The 21912-nt window shown below is 35.7% G+C and overlaps 1 protein-coding gene across 18 annotated transcripts in view; it reads right to left on the bottom strand.

Annotated features, from left to right (window-relative positions):
• The window catches only part of Neb (nebulin), a 206248-nt gene that overhangs the window by 3634 nt on the left and 180702 nt on the right, over positions 1–21912 (bottom strand). For 2 of the 18 annotated variants that reach the window (XM_076866351.2, XM_076866356.2), the window contains 21 exons: positions 21308–21421; positions 20311–20415; positions 17315–17419; positions 16647–16751; positions 15788–15880; positions 14406–14498; positions 12987–13079; positions 12414–12506; positions 11388–11480; positions 9373–9465; positions 8333–8425; positions 7792–7884; positions 7170–7262; positions 5377–5469; positions 4984–5076; positions 4576–4668; positions 3597–3704; positions 3310–3493; positions 2944–3036; positions 1561–1713; positions 1197–1303 (listed from right to left, as the gene is read on the bottom strand). In XM_076866351.2, coding sequence (XP_076722466.2) covers positions 1197–1303; positions 1561–1713; positions 2944–3036; positions 3310–3493; positions 3597–3704; positions 4576–4668; positions 4984–5076; positions 5377–5469; positions 7170–7262; positions 7792–7884; positions 8333–8425; positions 9373–9465; positions 11388–11480; positions 12414–12506; positions 12987–13079; positions 14406–14498; positions 15788–15880; positions 16647–16751; positions 17315–17419; positions 20311–20415; positions 21308–21421 — 2190 coding nt within the window. The remainder of the gene's footprint in view (positions 1–1196; positions 1304–1560; positions 1714–2943; positions 3037–3309; positions 3494–3596; positions 3705–4575; positions 4669–4983; positions 5077–5376; positions 5470–7169; positions 7263–7791; positions 7885–8332; positions 8426–9372; positions 9466–11387; positions 11481–12413; positions 12507–12986; positions 13080–14405; positions 14499–15787; positions 15881–16646; positions 16752–17314; positions 17420–20310; positions 20416–21307; positions 21422–21912) is intronic. The other 16 variants (XM_076866352.2, XM_076866354.2, XM_076866353.2 and 13 more) reach the window with 16 other exon arrangements.

The raw sequence follows: 21912 nt of genomic DNA, 5'->3' as shown, positions 1-21912 counted from the left end.
TAATTTTTCTGGAGTATTTTTACAATTTTGTTTTTTTACATTTAGATCATTTTTTTTTTTTTACATTTACTTGGCATAGCTTCCAAATAAATATCATTTGAGATGAGTATCTAATCCCCCTTTTTTTTTTTTTTTTGGCAGGGGTGGGGTACTAGGGAGTGAATTCAGGGGCACTCAACCACTGAGCCACTCTCCAGCCCTATTTTGTATTTTATTTAGAGACAGAGTCTCACCGAATTGCTAAGTGCCTCTCCAATGCTGAGGCTTACTTTCAACTCGTGATTCTTCTGTCTCAGCCTCTCCAGCTGCTGAGATTACAGGTGTGCACCACCATGCCCAGCAAGATGAATATCTTCTTATTTTAAATTTTCTTGCTAAATAACCAGTTTTCTGAAGATCATATAGTTAAATAATGAATACATCCCCTTCCTGTTGATTTGTAATTCTTTTAGAGTCAGTTTCTGGACTTCCAACTGTTTTTATATCTTTTACCATCCCAAATCTATACTTGGTTGATTACTGTATTTTTACTCTTCCAAATAAATTTTAGGATTAGAGCACAAGTTTTTAAAAAATCTTGTTGGTAAGTCTGGAACTTATTGATTTATTTCACAAAAAAATGATAAACTTATAGTATTCCCTTTCAGAAATATAATGGGTCTCAACACATACTTAGGTTTTTTTTTTAATGTCCTTCAGTGAAGATAGTTGTCTTCATATTCAGTCCTAAGTAGTGTGTTTTTGTGACATTATAAAAGAAGTGGTCCAGGGTTTTAAAATAAGAGTTGTAAAGCAGTTAGGTGAACTGTGAACATGATTTAGCATACATTTTCATTATATGTTAGTAGGGGAGATATACGCTATGACATGAATACATGTGTGCACATATGCATATACATTCTTGAAGAATGATTCTAGACAGTAAGTAAAAGGTTCAGTTTAAGATTGTGCACAAAACCAAAGAGCCAAAGCTAATACTTTGCATGATTTCTTAAAAATCATTGAGTGATGCCTTTCATTGATTTGGGTTTGGGTAGAAATAAAGGTCTTCTGATATTGACCATTAACATGAGATGTGAAGTAAAAGGGCATTATATAAAATAGAAGCTTTCTTTTAAAAAGAATATAATACCTATGACTTTTTTTTCACATATCAAGAAACAAGAGTGATTTGAGTAAGTTCTTCATTTACTTACTCCAGCAGTAGATGGATGAGATGGTATAGAAGACAATGTTGTCTGTTGAGTAGCAACTGAAGATGATCGTTGTTGTGGGAGCTCTGTGGTTTTCACATGTTTGTAAGCTGTAAAGAAGGAAACAATAGTTTTAAAAAGAGAATGTTACTATACATTTAATCTATGCTTAGTAGCCAAGCAGTATTTATTTCCTTTTTCCCCAATTTAATGATTTCTAAGAAGGCAGGATCTAATAAAACGGATGGAAATGAAACATGTAAGTTCATACAATGACCCACAATTTGTCTTTTGTCATTAGAATAAGTTTTTGTTTGTTAAAACAATCAGTTGCTTTCCAGTAAAGTCAGCACCATCCCATCTGTACCTGTTGAGGCTGCAGAGAAGAAGGCACCTCCATCACTGTAGGTGGAAAGATGGTGGTCGGCAGCTTCTGAGTGCTCAGACTTTTCCTCACCCCCGCTGATACTCATTGCACTGGCAGACCTTGACTGCTCCCGACTCCGGCGCTGAGCTTGGACTGGGAAAGAAGTGATTGGGAGAGAGATGGCAGAGGTGAAATTTCTGTGGTTGTAATGCCTAATAGTAATTGAGTCTCAGTTGTGATTATTTTTTTTGCCAAGCATAGTTTTAAGTAGTTTTCTGTGGATTAAACCCTCACACCTCGTCTGATGTGTAGTTGTCATTATTTTATAAGTGAGAGCCTAATAAATGGCCACAGGTCATACAACTGTGAAGTGGTACAGTTCTGTCTCCCTCTCCTACCAGTCCTTGTACTGGGGTTTGAACCCAGAGTCACTCTACCATTGAACCTTCCCCAGCCCTTTTTATTTAATTTTATTTTTTAAAAAATATTTTTGAGTTACCAATACGTTTTTAACTTTGTTTATTTATATGTGGTGCTGAGGACCCAGGGCCTCATACATGCTAGGCAAGTGCTCTGCCACTGAGCCATAATCCCAGTCCCTATTTTATATTTATTTTGAGACAGGTCTCATTAAGTTGCTCAGGCTGTCCTTGAATTTTAGATACTCCTGTCTTAGCTTCCTAGTTGGATTAGAGGTGCTCGCCATCAAACCCTGGGAATAGCCAGGATTCCAACCCAAGAAACTATCCTAACTACTACTGCTTCCCACCATCTTGCCCATTTTCCGGGCTCATCAAAACAAATAGCTAGTAATCACATTTAAATTCATCTTCCCCAGAAAGTTCTTCCTAACTTAAAACTGATGTAGGTGCTCTCTCTCTGTTCCAATGAAACTGGGCAGATCTTTAAAAATGTATGTGTCAGGGTATAACCAGGATTTACTTGTCTGTTTTCATCCGTAAACCAGAGTATAAGTCCTTTGAAGAAAAGAACTACATATTATTCTACTGTTTAACAGAAAGCATAAAGATATGCTGGTATTTCACTATGAATAACCTTCCTTGATACAAAAAAGCTCAGAAAATTCCTAAGATCAGAACTATTCTCTTTCCTTTGCCTATATATCTGTTGTCATCATTTCTGTAATACAAAGATTTAATAATTATTTTCTTTAGGAAAAATTAATAACAGGGACTGAAGGAGACATGAACTAAGGCAGTGAAACAAAGTCTTTTTCTAACTTGAACTAGTTTGGCCTGTTAGTCAATGGTCACCTCAGAAAATGAAACCCTGGATGGAAAGAACCTAAGAACCTAAAAGTGATTGACTCTAGCCCATTATATGGGAACATTTATGTTGTAAGCCTCTTGTGGGCTAACATACCATTAATCATATGTAAGCTACGGGACTGAATGTTGTCCTCCGCAGGATCGTAGTCAAAAACTGAACCAGGATTAGTACGCCAGACACGTAGACCTGAAAGGAAAACCATCAATCAGAACAGCTGTTCTTGTATGTTTTCAATAACTTGAAAACCAAAGCATGAATTTAAACAACCACAGGCAGAATGAATCACTTTTAATCAGCTTACCTCCGGTTCCTCTCCTAAGAAGAGAACAAAGATAAGGTACAAGAAGACCTCATCTTTGCAAACTGAGATAATAGGGGCTTTCTTTCATAATTAATGAAAAACATTGAGGTCCTTTGTATTTTGCCTTAGTGTAGCTAATGTCACTTTTGTTCTGTTACCTGTAATAGTCTCCTGATCCTGATCATTGCGTTTTTGTTCCATTTCTACAACTTTTCTTTGAATACCTCGGTAGTTAATGTCACTGAAGTCTTGTGTGTTCTTTTTTACTCGTTCAGTGATAGGATCGGTCACCACTGGCGTGAAGCAACCCTTGTGTTTCTCAAAGTCTTCATGATATTTCACCTGAAATGTAAATTTGCTTTATGAAAATATGATGGTATGACCATTTTTCTTTTTGCATGTTCCAACAGGTTGTCCAACCAACCCTAAAGAATTCCTGACTCACCGTTGAGATATGCCGTTGAGTTTCCCTTACCCGTCTCATCTCTGGGGTATCCAACACATAGGCAGCTTTGCCTTGTATTTGTTTCCGGAAGCTATCAGAATAAAGAACCTAGGGAGGAGAAACCATGAATGAGTATAACTCATGGTATTGTCTTCCTTCTGAAGCCTTAAGCCTTTCCAACAGATGGAGATGAAAGAAGCTGATGAGGGAAACTTGAGTCAATTGATTGAACCCAGTGAGACACGTGACTAACAGTGGATCTAGTTAGCACAAAGAGGAGTAGGGCTCACATCAGGAGAGAAAGGACTTGTTTTGACTTTGAAAATGAAGTATCCATTTTCAAAGGAGAAAGGGGTATAGTATAATTTTGAAAAAAGTGGAAGAAAGTGGCCTCTTGGATTTGCTAGCACTTCTTGGATTTATAGCACTAGCACCAGCATATTGATGATATTTGTCACTAAATCTGATATGAGAATTCGCAAGAACTATCCTTTAGAACAGTAATCATTTATCTCAGGTAATATCCAGATTGCATAAACCAAGGTGCTAATAAAGAAATTAGAGTACTCCAGACACTGAAACCCCCAAATATCAAAGCCAATGAAGGCATCTATTTCTGAGTATTCACTATTTAATAAGGTACCTTAAACATAATGTAGAACCTAAGATTGAGGATGTTAGGGAGTCAATTTGTTATAATTGGTTATGAAAAACTACCTCAGAGTAAAGAAGAGGAAAAACACTGACAATTATTTTTAGTATGATCATTTGGAATTGAAAAGCACGGTTGTGTTAATTTTAGTTTTCAGTTGATGAAAGTGCACATTTTTATGGTGTTAAAACGTTATTTTCAACATGTTGCATTTCTCTTTTTAAATTTTAGTGTATTTTTCAGTTGAATGAGAAAGACACGTTTTCATGATGTTAAAATGTTATTTTCCAAGTTGTTGCACTACTTCTTTTTAATCCTAGAAAATACCGAGCTAATGTTTTCTTGGTTGCGCTTAGCTCTCTCCATCTCTGGAGTAACAGGTGTCGGTGTTGCTTTTCTCATATTCTCTTTGTACAATACCTAAGGGAGCCAAGAGAGCATCCAGACATCAGAAAACAGAAAAACAGTTCTGAAAAATCATTTAGCTGTTGTTATGGCTCAATTATATCACACTCTATAAGAAACACCTCAAGAAGAAAAAGCCATTAAAATGTTATGGGAGAAAGCAAAAGAATCAGTGTGAGCTAGTGGGATTGATTTGTTGTTTTTAAGTTGAAAAGAAAGAATTTAATATATATACAGAATTTTGGAAACACTGTGAATAAATTAGTGGTATAACCATGATGGCCAGGCTTGTTAAAAGTTTTAATGATTTATATTTCCTCTCTGAAATACCGAGCTAAAGTTTTCTTGATTGCGTTTGACTCTTTCCATCTCAGGAGTAAAGGGTGTGGGGGTTGCTTTCCCCATGCTCTCTTTGTATAATACCTGTGAGATACAAAGTTGTACCCAAAAGTCACTAAGAGGCAACATTTACTATGAAATATAATACAATTGGGGGGAAGGAAAATGTTAAGTATAATCTATATATTCTATTACTATCAGAACAGCTCTCAAGTAGAAAGCTTAAGAAAGTTAATGGCAACTCTAAATGTGGGATAATATTTAGAGGGTATTCAAATGTAATTTTCATTTGCTTATTTTTAACCTTGGATGAGGTTAGGAGCAGGCCAAACTGCAGAGGTTATGTTGTAAAATCAAAAGCATTTTCATTTCTCAAGACAATACCGAGCTAATGTTTTCTTGATTGCGTTTGACTCTCTGCATCTCTGGAGTGACAGGGGTTGGGGTGGCTTTCCCCACATTTTCTTTGTACAAAACCTACGTGAGTCCAACAGATCCAAAAAGGAAAAAGAAAAGAATTACAGTTACCAAAATAAGAAATAGAATAGATAACATGAGGCCCAGGACACTAAATCATTTAGTCAATAAGGTTAGATGGCAATCATTATGTTTCCAAAGGAAGATGAGGGTAGTTACAGGAAGATACATGTTTCCAGGGTAGAATCCTGCCCTGAAATATTTGCATATTACAAGAGAGAACTGCAGTGTTCCCAGGAAGGAGGCAGGACCATCATCATTTTACTACTAGTACAAGAATGTCAAGCTCCTGACAGATCTTCTAAGGGGGAATTACAGACTTGGGTTTGAATCATACTGAGGTTGAAGCTGCTCCAGCAGTTGGTTACTGGACATTTTTCCAGCACTTAACTCTCATAAACATATGAATTAAATTGTAGGCCCTCAGACAAGGCAGAAAGGATTTCTCCTCTTCCTTTTTCATCTCTATCTTTTGTCTTTACCTCCTGCATTTTCTTAGTATTTCACACTGATCAAAAGTAGCAGTGTTTTAGGTAGTTAGTGTTGTAAATCAATAGGAAGCAATACAATGTATTATAAATTCTTAACCTCAATGTCTCACCCTAGTGTCATTCTAGAGAACCCAGGAGGGTTGGAAGAATTCTATTCCAGTAGTGGTACTGAGAGAGGAGTCCCTGGATAGTCAGGTCAATACCACCTAAGAAATTATTAGAATTACAAATTCTCTAGCTCCATGCCAGACCTACAGAGGAGAAATTGTTGGGGCAGGATCCAGAGATCTGGGTTAATAAACCCTCTGCATGATTCTGATGCATGCTAATGTTTCAAAACTACTGGGAAGTATTGGGTTTAAAGTTTTGAGAAAACTGTAAATAGTATAAATGCTGAGCAACATAAGGTTGTTCACTACTTACTGAAAGCTAAAGTCCACACACAAACCCAACTCCCCCAGAAAATTTATAGATACATGTAAGATCACAGAGCATAGTGATTTACTAAAGTTAGCATTAAAAGACCATGATAAATACAAAGTACAATTAAGATGAGTAAAACAAATATTATTTCTGGTGACTCAAGTGAATTGACAATTGCCAAAACTGTTACTGGATTATAATTTGCATCATTATCCTTGAAGGAAAAGATTAGAAGTTATTTTCCCCAAGGTCTTTTTGTCCAAATCTGACAGGGCTGGGAATGTAGCTCAGTATTTAAGGACAAGTGTGGCATTCTCTAGGCCCTGGGTTTGGTCCCTAGCACTGCAAAATAAAACCCCAAATCTGACAGGGCAAATTAGAACCTAAATTCATCAACTCAAAAACTCAATGAAATTATGATTCCAGTATTCAAAAAGAGCCCCATTATACCTACTGCACAGCCCACTCCAAATTTCATGTGTAAAACAAAGAGACCTTGAGTATAAGAGTAAGTCTGGGAGAGAGAAGCAAAAGATTATTTTGTAGGAAAATATATGACTTCTTGATATCAGAACTTGAAATTATGGATTAAAGCAATTTTGTTGTTATAGGGTTAAGACTGGGAATACCACATAGGAAAGAAGGATAAATGCAGTCAAGAAATTCACAAAATATAAGTTGTCTTTAAAAAGTGGGATTAATATGTATTATTTTAAATCATTAAAGTAGTTGTTTTTTAAATCATTAAAGAAGGCTTTTTTTTTTCTTTATTTTTTTGCAGAGTACCGAGCTAATATTTTCTTGATTGTGTTTGACTCTCTCCATCTCTGGAGTGACAGGTAAAGGAGTTCCCTTGCCCATGTTTTCTTTGTATAGCACCTGTGCAATGAGAAAATATCAACAACAACAAAATCTGTGAGAAACGTTTCATTTGCTGTGCTGTTTTAAAGGTGAGGACAACTTTCATGTTATAAAATGGCACAATAGTCCAAGGAGCCAGGAGTTATATGCTGATAATATGCTCTATATTATTTTAGTGGAAGCCATTACTGGGTTGAGGAATTTTCATCCTCAGCTGCTGGGGAAAGGCTGTTGGAGTTATCCATATAATTTTTTCTTTTCTACAAGTATAGTGTCTCCTAAATAATCACAGGGATTTGAGATGGTTAGAACTTGGTTTTGTTATCCACACAAACTAAAACATTTGTTATTTCTTTTTCAAAAACATGTTTAAATATCAGATGAGGTAAAAATAAAAATTTATAGAAATGAGAAAGTATGTCTTTGTGCAAAGTAAGATACATTAGAAGCAAAGGAAGGGAAGAAGGCTTCAAAAAAATAATAAATATTAAAGATCTGTTTAGTTCTGAGGTTAAATTGCATCTTTTTTCCCCCCTTTTTAGAATACCGAGCTAAGGTTTTCTTGATTGTGTTTGACTCTCTGCATCTCAGGAGTGATGGGGATTGGAATTCCTGTCCCCAGGTTTTCTTTGTATAGGACCTGTATGATAAGAAAGCATCCAGAACAAAGAAAGACAATCACTTCCTCCCCCTTGGAGCAGTTGGGAGTGGGTGGAGAGGGAAGAAGAGAATGAGTTAGAGGAAGGAAACACCAGAAGCTTGAAAGGCTGTTGGAGTTATCCATATTAATTTTTCTTTTCTACAAGTATACTGTCTCCTAAATAATCACAGGGATTTGAGATGGTTAGAACTTGGTTTTGTTATCCACACAAACTAAAACATTTGTTATTTCTTTTTCAAAAACATGTTTAAATATCAGATGAAGTAAAAATAAAAATTTATAGAAATGAGAAAGTATGTCTTTGTGCAAAGTAAGATACATTAGGAGCAAAGGAAGGGGAGAAGGCTTAAAAAAAAAAGAATAAATATTAAAGATCTGTTTAGTTCTGAGGTTAAATTGCATCTTTTTCCCCCCCTTTTTAGAATACCGAGCTAAGGTTTTCTTGATTGTGTCTGACTCTCTGCATCTCAGGAGTGATGGGGATTGGAATTCCTGTCCCCAGGTTTTCTTTGTATAGGACCTGTATGATAAGAAAGCATCCAGAACAAAGAAAGACAATCACTTCCTCCCTCTTGGAGCAGTTGGGAGTGGGTGGAGAGGAAAGAAGAGAATGAGTTAGAGGAAGGAAACACCAGAAGCTTTTAGGTTCACCCTGTATGAGACTAAAGACATCCTTAAGGCAAAGGAATGCAGGAAAAGAGCAGCACAACTAAGAAATACAAAAAGAAAGTTTTGTTATTTTATTGTTTGAACTAATTGCTGCAGCATTGAGCAATAAAGAATACCATGAAAGGAGAAATTAGTCTTCCTCAACTTGTTATGGGGGTGGGGGGATAAAAACAGGAGACAGAAACAGAACCAAGGAAGTTATTTTTGATTTGGAAATGCTATTAATAAATCACATAAGGATATCTGGGTTTTATAAATACTGTTTGTTTGAAGATACACACAAATCTTTTGTTGACTTCCAGAAGAAGTCAAAGTATTTAATTTTTTAGTTTGGATGAGCATTTTGGGAAGAATTATTTTTAAGGCAAGTAGGGAGCAATAACAAGTTGGTAAAAAAGAAATTTCAAAATATCTGTACAAATACCAGTAGAGACAGAGGTTAGAATAGGAAATCAGGCCAAATGTCAGATCTTTATAGAATAAATTTTAAGCTTTAGGTTCAGATCAGATTTGCCAAAGCAAGATAAAAGTGGATGCTTAGATACTAAAAATGTTATATTTTTGAAAGCTGGAATATAATACTCAACACTTTTTAAAAAATTAAGTCAACATTATTATATTAATGTTTAACTAAAGTAGGGAAACTGATTATAGGAAATGGCAGCATTAAGTTGGGAACAAGACAGGTCAAAGTTTTTATTGAAATAAGTTGATTAGATTTTAAAAATCTAGCCATTAATCTTTTTAAAGCATCTTAAAAATAGTTAAAGGGATTTTTTTTTTTTTCATTTTAAATACCGAACTAAAGTTTTCTTGATTGTGTTTGACTCTCTCCATCTCTGGAGTGATGGGAATCGGAATCCCTTTTCCGAGGTTCTCTTTATATAACACCTGTATGACACAAGAAAGCATCCAGAAAAGAACACTAAGCAGTCAAAACAGCCCCTTCATCCATTTTGTGGGGAACCTACTATGAGACTACAGATACCAAACAGAAAGGATAAATTCACCAAGTCCACTGTTCTATGCAAGCACAGATCTGGGTGAGAAATGCTGAAATGCCTAGCATATTTGATAACTCATCTTTTTTATCCTGTCCCACATGGAAATGCTAATTTCCTATGTTACAAATTCAGGAAAAAAATACAAATAATTTTATAAGAGCACTAAAATGCTCAGTGTGCAATAGAATAGTTTTTAAGCTAGATTGGTAAGTACTTTCCTACATAGAATGTTTGTCTTATATGATAACAGATATTTAAAACTCGAGACCAATTTTGTGCAATATAGCAAAATTGGTCTTTCTTTATGCTGTAGAGATGATCAAGTGTAAATGTCGTTTTATTATACAGTATTTCCCAAAGTAAAAGGCACCACTAGACAATTTTGCCTAATGTAACCTGTGTAAAAATAATACAAATGGTTACTTCAAAAATTGTCCAGGAACATTAGTTTCAAATAGATACAAATAATAATATACTTACTCTAATATAGAAGGAAATAAATAATTAAAACATAATTTTGAAAACTGTTACAAGACTTTCAAAGAAAGGAATAATGATGAACCCACAGGGGGGGAAAACAATTAAATACAACATTACAAAGGACATTAACTTATATTGAAAATCTAACAAATTGTAAAGTTGTTAAAGAATAGTAATTAATAACAAGACAAAAAAGACAGTAGGACCAAAGAAAGTTACTAATGGAATTATGTGGAAAAAAAATAACTTTTAGAAAACATTTATTTATTTGTTTTTGTTTTACTAGAGATTGAATCAGGGGCACTGTATCAAAGAGCTACATCCTCAGTCCTTTGTGAGATAGAGTCTCACTAAGTAGACAAGGCCAGACTTGAACTTATGTTCCTCCTGCCTCAGTCTCCCAAGGAGCAGGGTTATAAGTATGCACCACCACATTTGGCTTAGAAAATATTTACACTGACAATTAAAAACGTGTTGGACTGGGGCTGGTGCTCAGTGGTAGTGCTCTCGCCTGGCACGCGTGAGGCACTGGGTTTGATCCTCTTCACCACATAAAAATTTTAAAAAGTTATTCTGTTCACTTACAACTAAATAAATAAATAAATAAATATATATATATATATATATATATATATATATATATATATGCGCCAAAGTAACTTGAAACAACAACACATAATATTATTTAAAAAAAAAATGTTGGACTAACTCCCTAGCTCCAAAAGTAAATCTAGGTAAATTTTCCTATTGACATTTGATTCTCCATCTCAGGCATAAGTGAAGTATCACACTTCATTATAGCATTTTTCAGAAACAACAGTAAAAGAGAAAATAAAAAATACATGTATGATCTGACTTGCATATTTTTTTTAAATCAGAAGGTCTGGATTTCTATTCATGAAAAGATTTGTTTGGAACAAGTAACTAAAGAAGTGCTTTTGGTCCCAATATTAAGCAGTTTGGTGCTACTGTCTATCTGGTTAGGATCTATGTTAAAGTGACCCCTGTTTCCAAAGAGCCTCTAGTTCAGTAATTTTTTTTTTTTTCAATGCTAACTCAGAAATGTCAGATACAAAGGGTTGCCAGTAAATAAGAGCTTGAGTGTTTGTGCTCTTTTTGGAAATCAACTTCAAAAGTCCCAGCAATAACTGTACAGCATTAAAATCAAATGGTGAGTAAAAAAAAATCTGTAAAACAGAAGGATTCAGTTGGTAAGATTTTAAAAGAGAGTTTGTTAAATAGATTGTTGTTAAAGGGCAAGTAGTGAGAAATTTGTTTTATAGAAATTATTTTTTTAATATGGAGTTAAAGGAACTTTCTCCCAAATACCGAGCTAAAATTTTCTTGATTGCGTTTGACTCGCTCCATCTCAGGAGTGACAGGTATGGGAGTCCCCTTGCTCAAGTTCTCTTTGTACAATATCTGTGTGCACAAAACCAACAATCAAATCAGCCTGGACCCATCTTTTAGGTAAACTTGAATTTAAAAAGTATCAAAAAATTTTTTTGTTTTAATAATGAAGAAAAATATACCTAACTTTAAGAGAGCAACATAGTCACACAGTACAATATCTGTCTTTGAGTGGCACTGATGCATACACAGCTGCTAGGCTGCAGGCAGGAGTAGCTTGACTTGCATATGCCTTCCTCAAAGACAGAAGGATTAGGCTTCATCGAAAAGCATTTAATGAGTTGCTGGTAACAATTAGAAAACAAAACAAAAAAAAACAAAAAACAAAAAAAAAAGGCTTGGGGAAACTAAACATTAATATTAAAAGCTAAATAAATATTAGCTTAGTTTTCATTATACTGAATATATTCCAAAGTAAAGCTCATTTATATCTTGTATCATATATATTAAAATAGATGAGACAAGTAAATTTGTATTTCTGAGTTACTGTGAGTTGATGATATGTTGTCTTTGAATGAAAATATTTAAGAATGATAATCTTAAGAAACGCTGCAAACACAAATAATACATCAAATAGCCACAATACATACATATAAAATTCTAGTTAGCATTGCATTTTGAAGTAGTGTTAGATTTTACTTTTCACTTGTATCACACCAGTTAGAAATACCTATTGTTATTAGAGGAGCACTGGAGGAAGGAAACACTGAGTATTATGGGTTTTTAAGGAAAGTGATAAATATCTGTGTTTTAGAGAAAACAGTTAAAATTTCACACCAGAACTAGAGTAATACTAAATTAGACTTGGGATGAAAACTGAGGTAATATTTGGTATCATTCCTTTCATAATATGAACTTAGTAATTTTATATTTGTAATGTGTTAAAATATTTTAATAAGAATTAAGGGTTTTGTGGTTTGTTTGTTTTTCCCCCCTAAGAAATACCGAGCTAAAGTTCTCTTGATTGCGTTTGACTCTCTCCATCTCTGGAGTTTTAGCTGTGGGTGTTCCTTTCCCCAAATTTTCTTTGTACAAAACCTGTGAGATACAAGAAAGTACCCAAAAGATACTCAAAACAAGCACAAAGACCGAGGAAGGGAGTTGGGTGTAGGTGAGAAGGGAGTTATTTTAGTGAGTAATATTTAGTAAGAATAATGCTTTTTATTTTTGTACTTCACAGTTTTAAAGATGAACTCTCTAAAACTAATTTTGGAATGGAAAAGTACAATGGAAAGCATCAATTTATAGGATGTGAGTATCATAATGATGTTAATGCTACTTGCATTATTTCCGACTTAAATACCCACACTAGTCAGGTGCTGAAAATGTTAAAGTAGAATCACAAGAGGAGTAATTCTGTATTAAGTCAGATGGTTTTGGTCAGGTAGTACACACACAGTCATACACACGGATTTGTTGTTATGATGTTACTTTTTAAAAAAGGATTATAGGTTATTCTGGTAGTTTTGTTGTTTTTTTAATGGGAAATAGTTTCTTATTTGGTAAATTGGTAAATACCGAGCTAAAGTTCTCTTGATTGCGTTTGACTCTCTCAATCTCTGGAGTGACAGTGGTTGGAATGCCTGTTCCCAAGTTTTCTTTGTACATAACCTGTAGAAAATAATTAGAATACCCCAAAAGGTAAAATAACCATAAATTCTTTAGACTACAGCAATATGTGGGCTATTTGGTGAGAATTTATTAAGACAATCTAGTTTCCAACTGATACTCAAGGGCTAAGGAAAACAAATTCCATAAATATTTATGTTCTCTTTTTAAAGTAGTAATTGAACTGCCTTAACAATTGGGTACTGAATTGCATTTTCTATAGCCAACACTCAGTGCATTCCTAAAATGTATTAAATAGTGATAATAAATTATACAATGAGAAAAATCTAAACATTTTACTGTATCCAATATTAATGCCTGGAATAAAGTAGATCTATATCAGATTTGTACTCAATAAATAGGTTGCTTGTTTTATAATTTACTAATCATATGATATTCTATTCCTTCAGGATCACTGAAAATTTTCTCAATGAAAATTATTACTCATATTTTCTAATGGAAATTCTTAGGTGGCTTCTAATCTGTAGGTATCCTTGATAAGAAGATACTTAATTTATTTTTCAAGAAGAGCATTTTTTCTGAAATTTTTATTGATGTTTGCTGGATCAAGTAGACACAGGTCTTACTAAGTTGCTCAGGCTGGCCTTGAACTTATGACCCTTCTGCCTCCTGAGTGGGTATCACAGGCTTGCGTGACCATATTCTAAACTAGTGTTTTTTGAGTGGGAAGAAATCCATATTTTTTAGGGGTAGTATCAAAGGACTATAAATTTTAATAAAGAGAATAAGGAGACTCTTGACTTTTTTCTTCTTAAAGTTAAGAATTTTCAACCTAAAGCCTGAATTCTTTTGAAATAGATGGATTTTATGGTATACTAGTGCATGGACTGGGGAGCAGCATGAAAAAACCTACAGGTGTGTGTCATGGATTAATTGGTAGACTCAGTGACAAGTTAGCAGTGACATCTTTGTTTTGCCAGGAAACTTTTCAAAATCTTAGAAAATCTACATCTTGGTAACAAAGTTATGTCTTTAACCCTTTACTTAGGAAGGTGGGACACATCATGGACAATAAAACTAGAGAAATTGCAATCCAAAGCAGGACAGGAGCCATGATCTAGTTTTAAAATGAAGTTTGTACCAAAAGGAATCCAGACTATAAACAGGGGATGAGAGCTAAATGATATGACTGCAAGGTTTCTTATCTTCTTTTGCAATCTGTAGGCCCCCTTCAGGACCTAGGAAGGGTACATAATATCACCAAGACATGGAGGCCCTGGGTAAAAGGAAGAAGGGAGGAGTAGAACTAGGGTAACAGTGTAAAGATGGTTGGTCACACAAATGCATGCTGAGAGTATAGGTCATTACCGAGCTAATGTGCTTCTGGGTCTCTCTGACACGTTTCACTTCAGGTAGGTCAGGAATGGGAGTTCCTTGTCCAATTGCTTCTTTATACTTCACCTACAGAAAAACAGGAAAATAAGGGTATTATTATATACTGGACAGTCTATGTCTAATTAGTAGTCCAGTGTTTTGTTTGTATGTGCTGGGAATTGAACTCAGGGGCTTGGGTATGCTAAGTATATACTCTTATCACTGAGCTGCAACCCCACTATAGTTTTTCAAATAACCACTTAAATAATACAAGCTCTCTACTTAGTTTGGATAGAGCCACATTCTGGTACTGGGTCAGAGGAGAACAATTCTGAAGAGGGGACACTTGCATTTTGATCTCTGTTGTGTCTTTCGGGGTAGAGGTCCCTACTTAGATGTAACCCTTTAACTTTCTTGTATTCAGTAGTCTCCCATATCCATGGGGGTTGTTTTAAATCCCCAGTGGATACCTAAAATCGTGGCTAGAAATGAACCCTATATGTATTATGTTTTTCTCCCTATATATACATATGCAAATTGAGTGCCTTTTTCATCTTAACTTAAGCATTTACCATGAACTATGGGCATATCTTTTGCAATCTGATATGTCACAATATGGAACAGATTGTTTCTACTGTAGATGTTGGCAACCTCAACATATAGGTGTAAGAGAACTTACACCTTTAGGAAGCACTTTATGATTCCTTTTTGATAACATATCCAAATTGCCAACATCACTGATGTTGCACTTTGGGGTATTTATTAAGTAAATAAGGGTTACTTGAACACAAATGCTGGATACCAAGACAGTTGATCTCATAATGGAGACAGCTGTTGAACTAGGGAAGGTAGCAAATGCAGTGCAAATACTCTGGATAAAGGGATGAATTCATGTCCCAGGTAGGAAAGAGCAGAAAGTCAAGAGATTTCATCATGCTATTCAGTGTGGTTACAACTTAAATATATGAACTATCTCTGGATTGTTTCCATTTAATATTTTTGAATCAAGGTTGACTGAGGGGTAACTGAAGCCACAGAAAGTGAAAAAGAGGACTAATCCAGTGGTTTTATATGCAACAAGTCATTTGACTAGGACAGTTATATTCATATACAGGTCTTTGAGAAGGCTGATTCTTTGACTCTAACATACACTACTTTCTCACAAGCCTGTTTTCCATGTCTAACTGTTCCTTCATGAAAACCACCACAGAACTGTACTGACCACTGGCACACACCACGTGGTGATGGCAGTACACAGGCACCTGTTTTAGAATGTAAACTTTTTAAGGAGACAGAGATTTCCAATGCAACTCAGAGGTCATTGTGAACAATTAGAGGGGTGGAAAATATTGAAAATGAGTCTACTGTGTCTTTACCGAACTAATGTGGTCCTGTGTTTGCTTCACTCTCATCATCTCAGGTGTCTTTCCAATCGCTGTTCCTGGTGAGACATCCTCTTTATATAAAACCTGGACATTCAGAATGAAGAGATTGTTACTCAGAAGAAAAGGAGACCCCAGCAATTCCTGGAGAAAGCCTAGAATACATGACTTCTGTGAAAACAAAAGAACACCAGAGACAGTCTTCCCAGGCAAGAGTCGGGGTGTTGCATCTGACAGCTTCTTCGTCAGTATCTGACTCAGACCACATGTACAACACCACTCACTTTCCAGATCTTGAGATTTCTTTTAATATTATCATATTATATGAATACAGGATGAGATAAAACAGAAAATACTGATTAAAGACAACAGAATTCTTCTAACATGAAATACAAAATCCATTAAAGAAGTGCGATGTCAGTTATTTTAGGAAGGATTATAAAAGAAATCAAAATATCAAAAATAAATTCACCTTTGTGAAACAAACAACACACATTACTGCTCTGGGATTACTGAGGCAGGAGGATTGCAAGTTCAAGGTTAACCTGGGCAATTTAGTGAGACCCTACTCAAAACATTAGAAGGGCTGGGGATCTAGCTCGGTGGTAGAGCACACAAGGTTCAATCCCCAGTATTTAAAAAAAAAAAAATCTAGAACAGTTACTTTGAAGTTTATTTCAATGGTCTTTGAAATGATGATTTTTGGAGCAAAGTATAGGGAATTTTAACAACCACTAGTATTAACTATAATGGTTAGATGTTAATTGTATCAAGGTGAGACTAGTATGTTTTTTAGAAGAGGAGAATGGAATTATTAGGTTAGCATTAAATGGAAAATAAATAGTAGATATACCGAGCTGAAATTCTTTTGGTTTTCTTTAACACGCAGTATTTCTGGCGTGTCTTGAACAACTGTAATTTTTCCTTTACTGTTTTTAAGGTCACACTGGTATTGGAGCTATGAAGAAAGAGTAAATATCCTGTTAAGATTTCAACATTGTTCTACATATTTTTAATTTTCCTAAATTATAGTCACAAGGAAGTTAAAATTCTATATTTTAAAAAGTCCATGCTACAATAATAATAATCTGAGATCTAAAGAAAAATTCTTTAATAAAAAATTTATGAAGAAACTCATTTGGGGTAGGGGTATTAGGGATTACAGTCCCAGAAACTGATTTTTAAAAACTGAAATTGTTAAAATTAAGGCTTATTTATCAAAGTATCCCTTTCCTAGATTTAACTTTGAGGAAGACATGTCACCAATAATGGAAGATGGTGATAGTTCATATTCAGTAACAAGAAGCCACCCACCAAGTAACAGGATTTACTTTCAGACTCTGATTTGGGGTTGAAGTATAAGGGGAGCCAGGGAAGAATCAAACACACATTTCTGAGGGCAAGAACAGAGTAGTGGAGGGCTACTCAACAGCCATGTTTCTGTGGCAGGATGCCCAAGTGCTTAGCCTGCATGATCCCTGATATCAATAGGTTATGCTTTAGAGTCAATAAAAAACTTACAAGGCTGAAGTTCTTTTGGTTTTCCCTTACTCTTTGCATCTCTGGAGTGTCCAAAACAGTCTCATAATATGACATGGATTTCTCTGCATCTTCTTTGTACTTTTTCTAGGAATAGATTCCAAGAAATGAGTGAACACCATAGGAATATGGGCCCAATGGAACCTGAAATAGCTGTTCTGGTTCAGCAGAGGGAAAGTCCTTTACATCTTGATCATACAAGTATGTTAGAGAGTAATAAAACAGTCCTCTTGGTCAGTAAGGGCCATATCTTCTCTTTCCAGAATGAAGACCAAGCATTTAATAGGACCCACTGTCATGACAAAGCTGGCAGAGAAAGGCCCACAAGAGGGAAGTCATTGCTAATGAGGCTCTTGGGGTGGGGAGGGGTGGGGGGCGATGGAGATGCCTCCAGTGGTGTCAGTCATCTCTGAGTTAGACCAAGTCACTTAACCAGGAGCCAGGCAGGAAGAGAAGAACAGGAAGATTAGAACTTTCACTCTCCTGAAAGCCAGCCTCAGTGGTGACTGGGAAATTTCTGCTGAACTTGAAGCAGTTACATTCTGGGCTCCTAACTACTTGCTTGATTGAGCAAGCAGATACTTCCAGAACATGGCTCTCATGCTGCAGAAACTAGCCTGCTGTTACTGGAGGTCCTACTAAATAGGAAGACCTAGGGCTGCAACCTTGGGTAACTTAACCTACCAAGGGCTGCTCTGAGTCACCCATCACTTTTCTTTTGGCCTCCCTGGCCTGCACTAGACTTTAGCCAGAGAAGTACCTGTAAGGGATACACTTCCTGGACATACACAGCCAGTCCCAGCACCAGACTGATGTTTTTAGTTATTTTCTGTAGCAGAACTCTTACTCTGCCTTAGAGCTTTATTATCTTTTATCATTTGTCAGTATGTCCTTTCACTTTTCTCTCTAGCTTTATTGAACTCTAGTTTCTTCTATAGTTCAGGGAAGTTTGGGGTATATAGGGATATAGACTGAGGAAAGAGACTAGCTACTTTTGTATGTGAATAAAACTGTTCTATCTAGATTGTAGTATATATGCATTATTATTAGTATTGAAAATTTTAATCTTCTCAAAGACAAATAGTTTTAGGAAATCAGAGATTTAGGCCTATATTTTGCTTAATGTGGGTTTCTAGAAGAATAGGGACAGATTATTTGTCCAAGAAGTAGTTACTTGAATGCCTCTTTTTCAGTTACACAAGTATAAGGGAAAAGTTCTCGTTTTCCTGGGAAAAGAATATAAGCAGGCTTTATTTTTTAAAATTAGTAAAAACTGCCTCCACAGGTTTTACAAAGTTAACTTAGGTAGCAATCCTTGTGATTCTGTCATCCCTGAGAGAGGTAATCAGTTTACACATGGAACCTGATGGTATTTGGGAGGGAAAGGTCTATATTCAGTCCAGTGTCAGAACTTGTGAATGAGCTCACAAGGTTGTCATCAATCCCCAAAAGGCTTAGATATTATAAAATACATACTCCCAAATAGAAATGGAGAAGCAGTTTTGTGAAAAATACTAGCACGATTCCATCATTCAAATTTTTTAATACTGGTCTAAATTGTTGAGGAAGTAACGTGCCTGATCATATTTTAGGCCTGAGGAACCAGCCACAGAGAACCCAAGGAGAGGAAACACCAGCAAAGTAAGTGATCCAGGCCTCCCTGGAATAGGCCTGCATGCTGTGGTTCTCCTCAAAGGTCAGCAATATTGAAAGCAGAATGTAGTATAGCTGCCATGTGCCTCACAGCTCAAGGAACCCTGGGCTCTGGGGCTCTCCCTGTAAACATAGCAGGGTAGTTTGGGACTCACATAATTTTGGTAAATTTGAAAAGTTGCTTTTCCCAAATAAAAGTTCTGCCCCCAAATAAAAGGTTAATTTCTCCCAATTGAATATGTATGTTTCCCGATTAAACTACTTTTCTAATGATAGTTCTTTTCTTTTAAATTTATTTTTGCCGTGCTAGGGATTGAACTTAAGACCTCACGTGTGCTAAGCAAGTGCTCTACAGAGCCACATCCCCAGGGTAATAGCTTCTTTTCATGTCTAACTTTACAATAGAGAATTATACATTAGTAATAAAGGGTTTAAATCAATAGTTCTCAATCTGATAGGCTATTAAAGAGATCCTCTCTGAAGATTTAAACAAAAACAGATTTCTAAGCACCTACCTCAGATTTACAAGCTTCAGAATTCCAGGTACAACCAAGAAATCTACATTACCAGGTATTTTTTTTTTAAAGCAGCCAGGTCAGGTTATAACTATTGCTTTGGGATTCATGGCTCAGAAGACAAGCAAAAGTTCTAACTTGGGACTACTCAATTCTGATTATCATTGAAGAGTATTTACACAAATGAGTATATCCTGTTGTACAAAGTGATCTTGCTCATCTATTGGTAGGAAGATGGAAGTTATCCATGATGGGAGGACTCAGGGTTAAATCATGTAGTTAGAATTAATGATACAATCTCACTCATTATAGATTGGTAATCCAAATGTGGGCTGTTCACATGGTGTCTTCTAGATTTGTACACAAATTTTATATCCATATTAAAAGTTACATATTAAATTATTAATTGTGAGTTGTATTTTGTAAGAGTTCTTTAGTATCTTAAAATTCTGTCTAATTTTTTTCTCCAGTGCTGGAGATCAAACCCAGGACCTCATACTCTTACTGAAGTATAGCCCCAGCTCTTCTTAAAGTCTATTTTATTTATATTCTTGTGGTGCTGGGGATCAAACCCAGACCTTTGAGCAAGCTAGGCAAACACTCTACCACTGGATTACATCCCTGTTATCTATCATTTTTTAAAAATCTGATACAGAACTTTCAACTCTGACTTAAATTTGTATCATATGTAAATCCTATTTGTCTATGGGAGGAAATTGTGATTTAAAAAATCCTCCTTAGGTATAAGTAGTGGAACTTTTGTTCTCCATGACTGGGACTTGTGGGATATATTCTAATTAATGACCTTACCTGACTTGAAAGGTTCTTGACTTGTTGGGCATGAATGATCTCTGGAGTATCAACCACAGAAGTGAAATTGGCTTTTTCCATTTCTGCTGATTGCTTATATTTAATCTGTAAAAGAAGGACACCCAACAGTTGGGTAAATGTTTACAATGTGCACAACATTTGTTGGCTTAGTTTCCTTAAGAAGTGAACAATATTTCTTTTCCAAGAGAGACTCATCCATTTGATGTTCAACAGACATTCCTTCCCATTGTGTTTACAGCTTTATGTTAAAGAGTGATGTTCAGAAAGATCATCTTAGCTATTGGAAGACTATCCAGTTAGGTACGGGATTCAGTATAAGGACACAGATGATAAACAGGTAGTAAGGACCCACATAAATTAGAATTAAACAACATTGGATGCCTAAAAGATGCGTTTTAAATTTAGGCCTTTATGGTGAAAGAAAGCCTGGAATTCTTGGTGCCAAATGAGAAGGAAACTAAGAAGCAAGGTCAAGAGTCAGAGTCCACCCCAGCTCCAACAGTGGTTTGGTTATCCAGCTTCTGCTGTTTACTCTGAATGTCTGCAGTGGCTATAAACTCTGGAAGGCAGAACAACCTAAGAGGGGGTCCCTGATCATTTAGAACAGATTTCATCAGGCAGATGTTCAAGAATGCCACTGTTTGCATTTGACTGTCACTAATGAACAAGTAAGATATAAAGGAAGCCAGGTGCTGTGGTGCATGCCTGAAATCCCAGTAGCTAGGAGAGGCTGAGGCAGGAGGATCTCAAGTTCAAAGCCAGCCTCAGCAAAAATAAGGCGCTAAGAAACTCAGTGAGACCCTGTCTCTAAATAAAATACAAAGTAGGGTTGGGGATGTGACTCAATGGTGGAGTGCCCTGGAGTTCAATCCCAGGTACCCCCCTCCCCCCAAAAAAAATGTACAGAGGAAAGACAATATGTCCTTAAAATTGCAACTACTTTCTTGAAAGATTGACGTGGAATAGAAATACTGACCTGACTAGCAATATCAGTAGCATTCCTGGCCCGCATAAAGTCCGGAGTTTCATTGGCCATGGCATTCAGGCCTCTTCCTTTGACTTCCAGCTCCAGGTCTCTCTTATATTCTTTCTGTAGGAGCATTATTAAAACAGAGAAACAACAAACAAAAAGTCACCTAACTTCTGCATGTAGGTGATAAGCATACAGAGTGTATATAAATCCATACAACATGCTACCACAGTTGTCACAGTGTTCTTGCTAGTTTACCTTCACTGTTGCATGTGACAGGATGGAGTGGGGTCTATAGAAGCTCCTATAGGAAACTATTCTGTGCATGTTAATATAAGTCCTGTTTTGAATGCTCTACCATTTTCTAATTAGAGAAAGTTAAAATAAAAATCTTTAAATCTGGTTTGGTACATAACTAGGATAAAATTTAGATGCATACTACTCCTGTATGGTATTTTAATTTAAATGAGCACAATGAATGTATCAAAGTTAAATAACATTAAATAACTGGTTATGACAACCACTATAGAAACATGTTATAATATCCACTCATTGGAAATTGACATATTTTACTTAATCGTTACTAATTATGTTAGATTTAGAACTTGAAA

The sequence above is a fragment of the Callospermophilus lateralis genome, chromosome 9 (genome assembly GCF_048772815.1).
Source record: "Callospermophilus lateralis isolate mCalLat2 chromosome 9, mCalLat2.hap1, whole genome shotgun sequence".
NCBI classification, from domain to species: Eukaryota; Metazoa; Chordata; class Mammalia; order Rodentia; family Sciuridae; genus Callospermophilus; species Callospermophilus lateralis.
The sequence above is the reverse complement of the archived record's forward strand: the minus strand, read 5'-3'. Positions and strand labels throughout refer to the sequence as shown.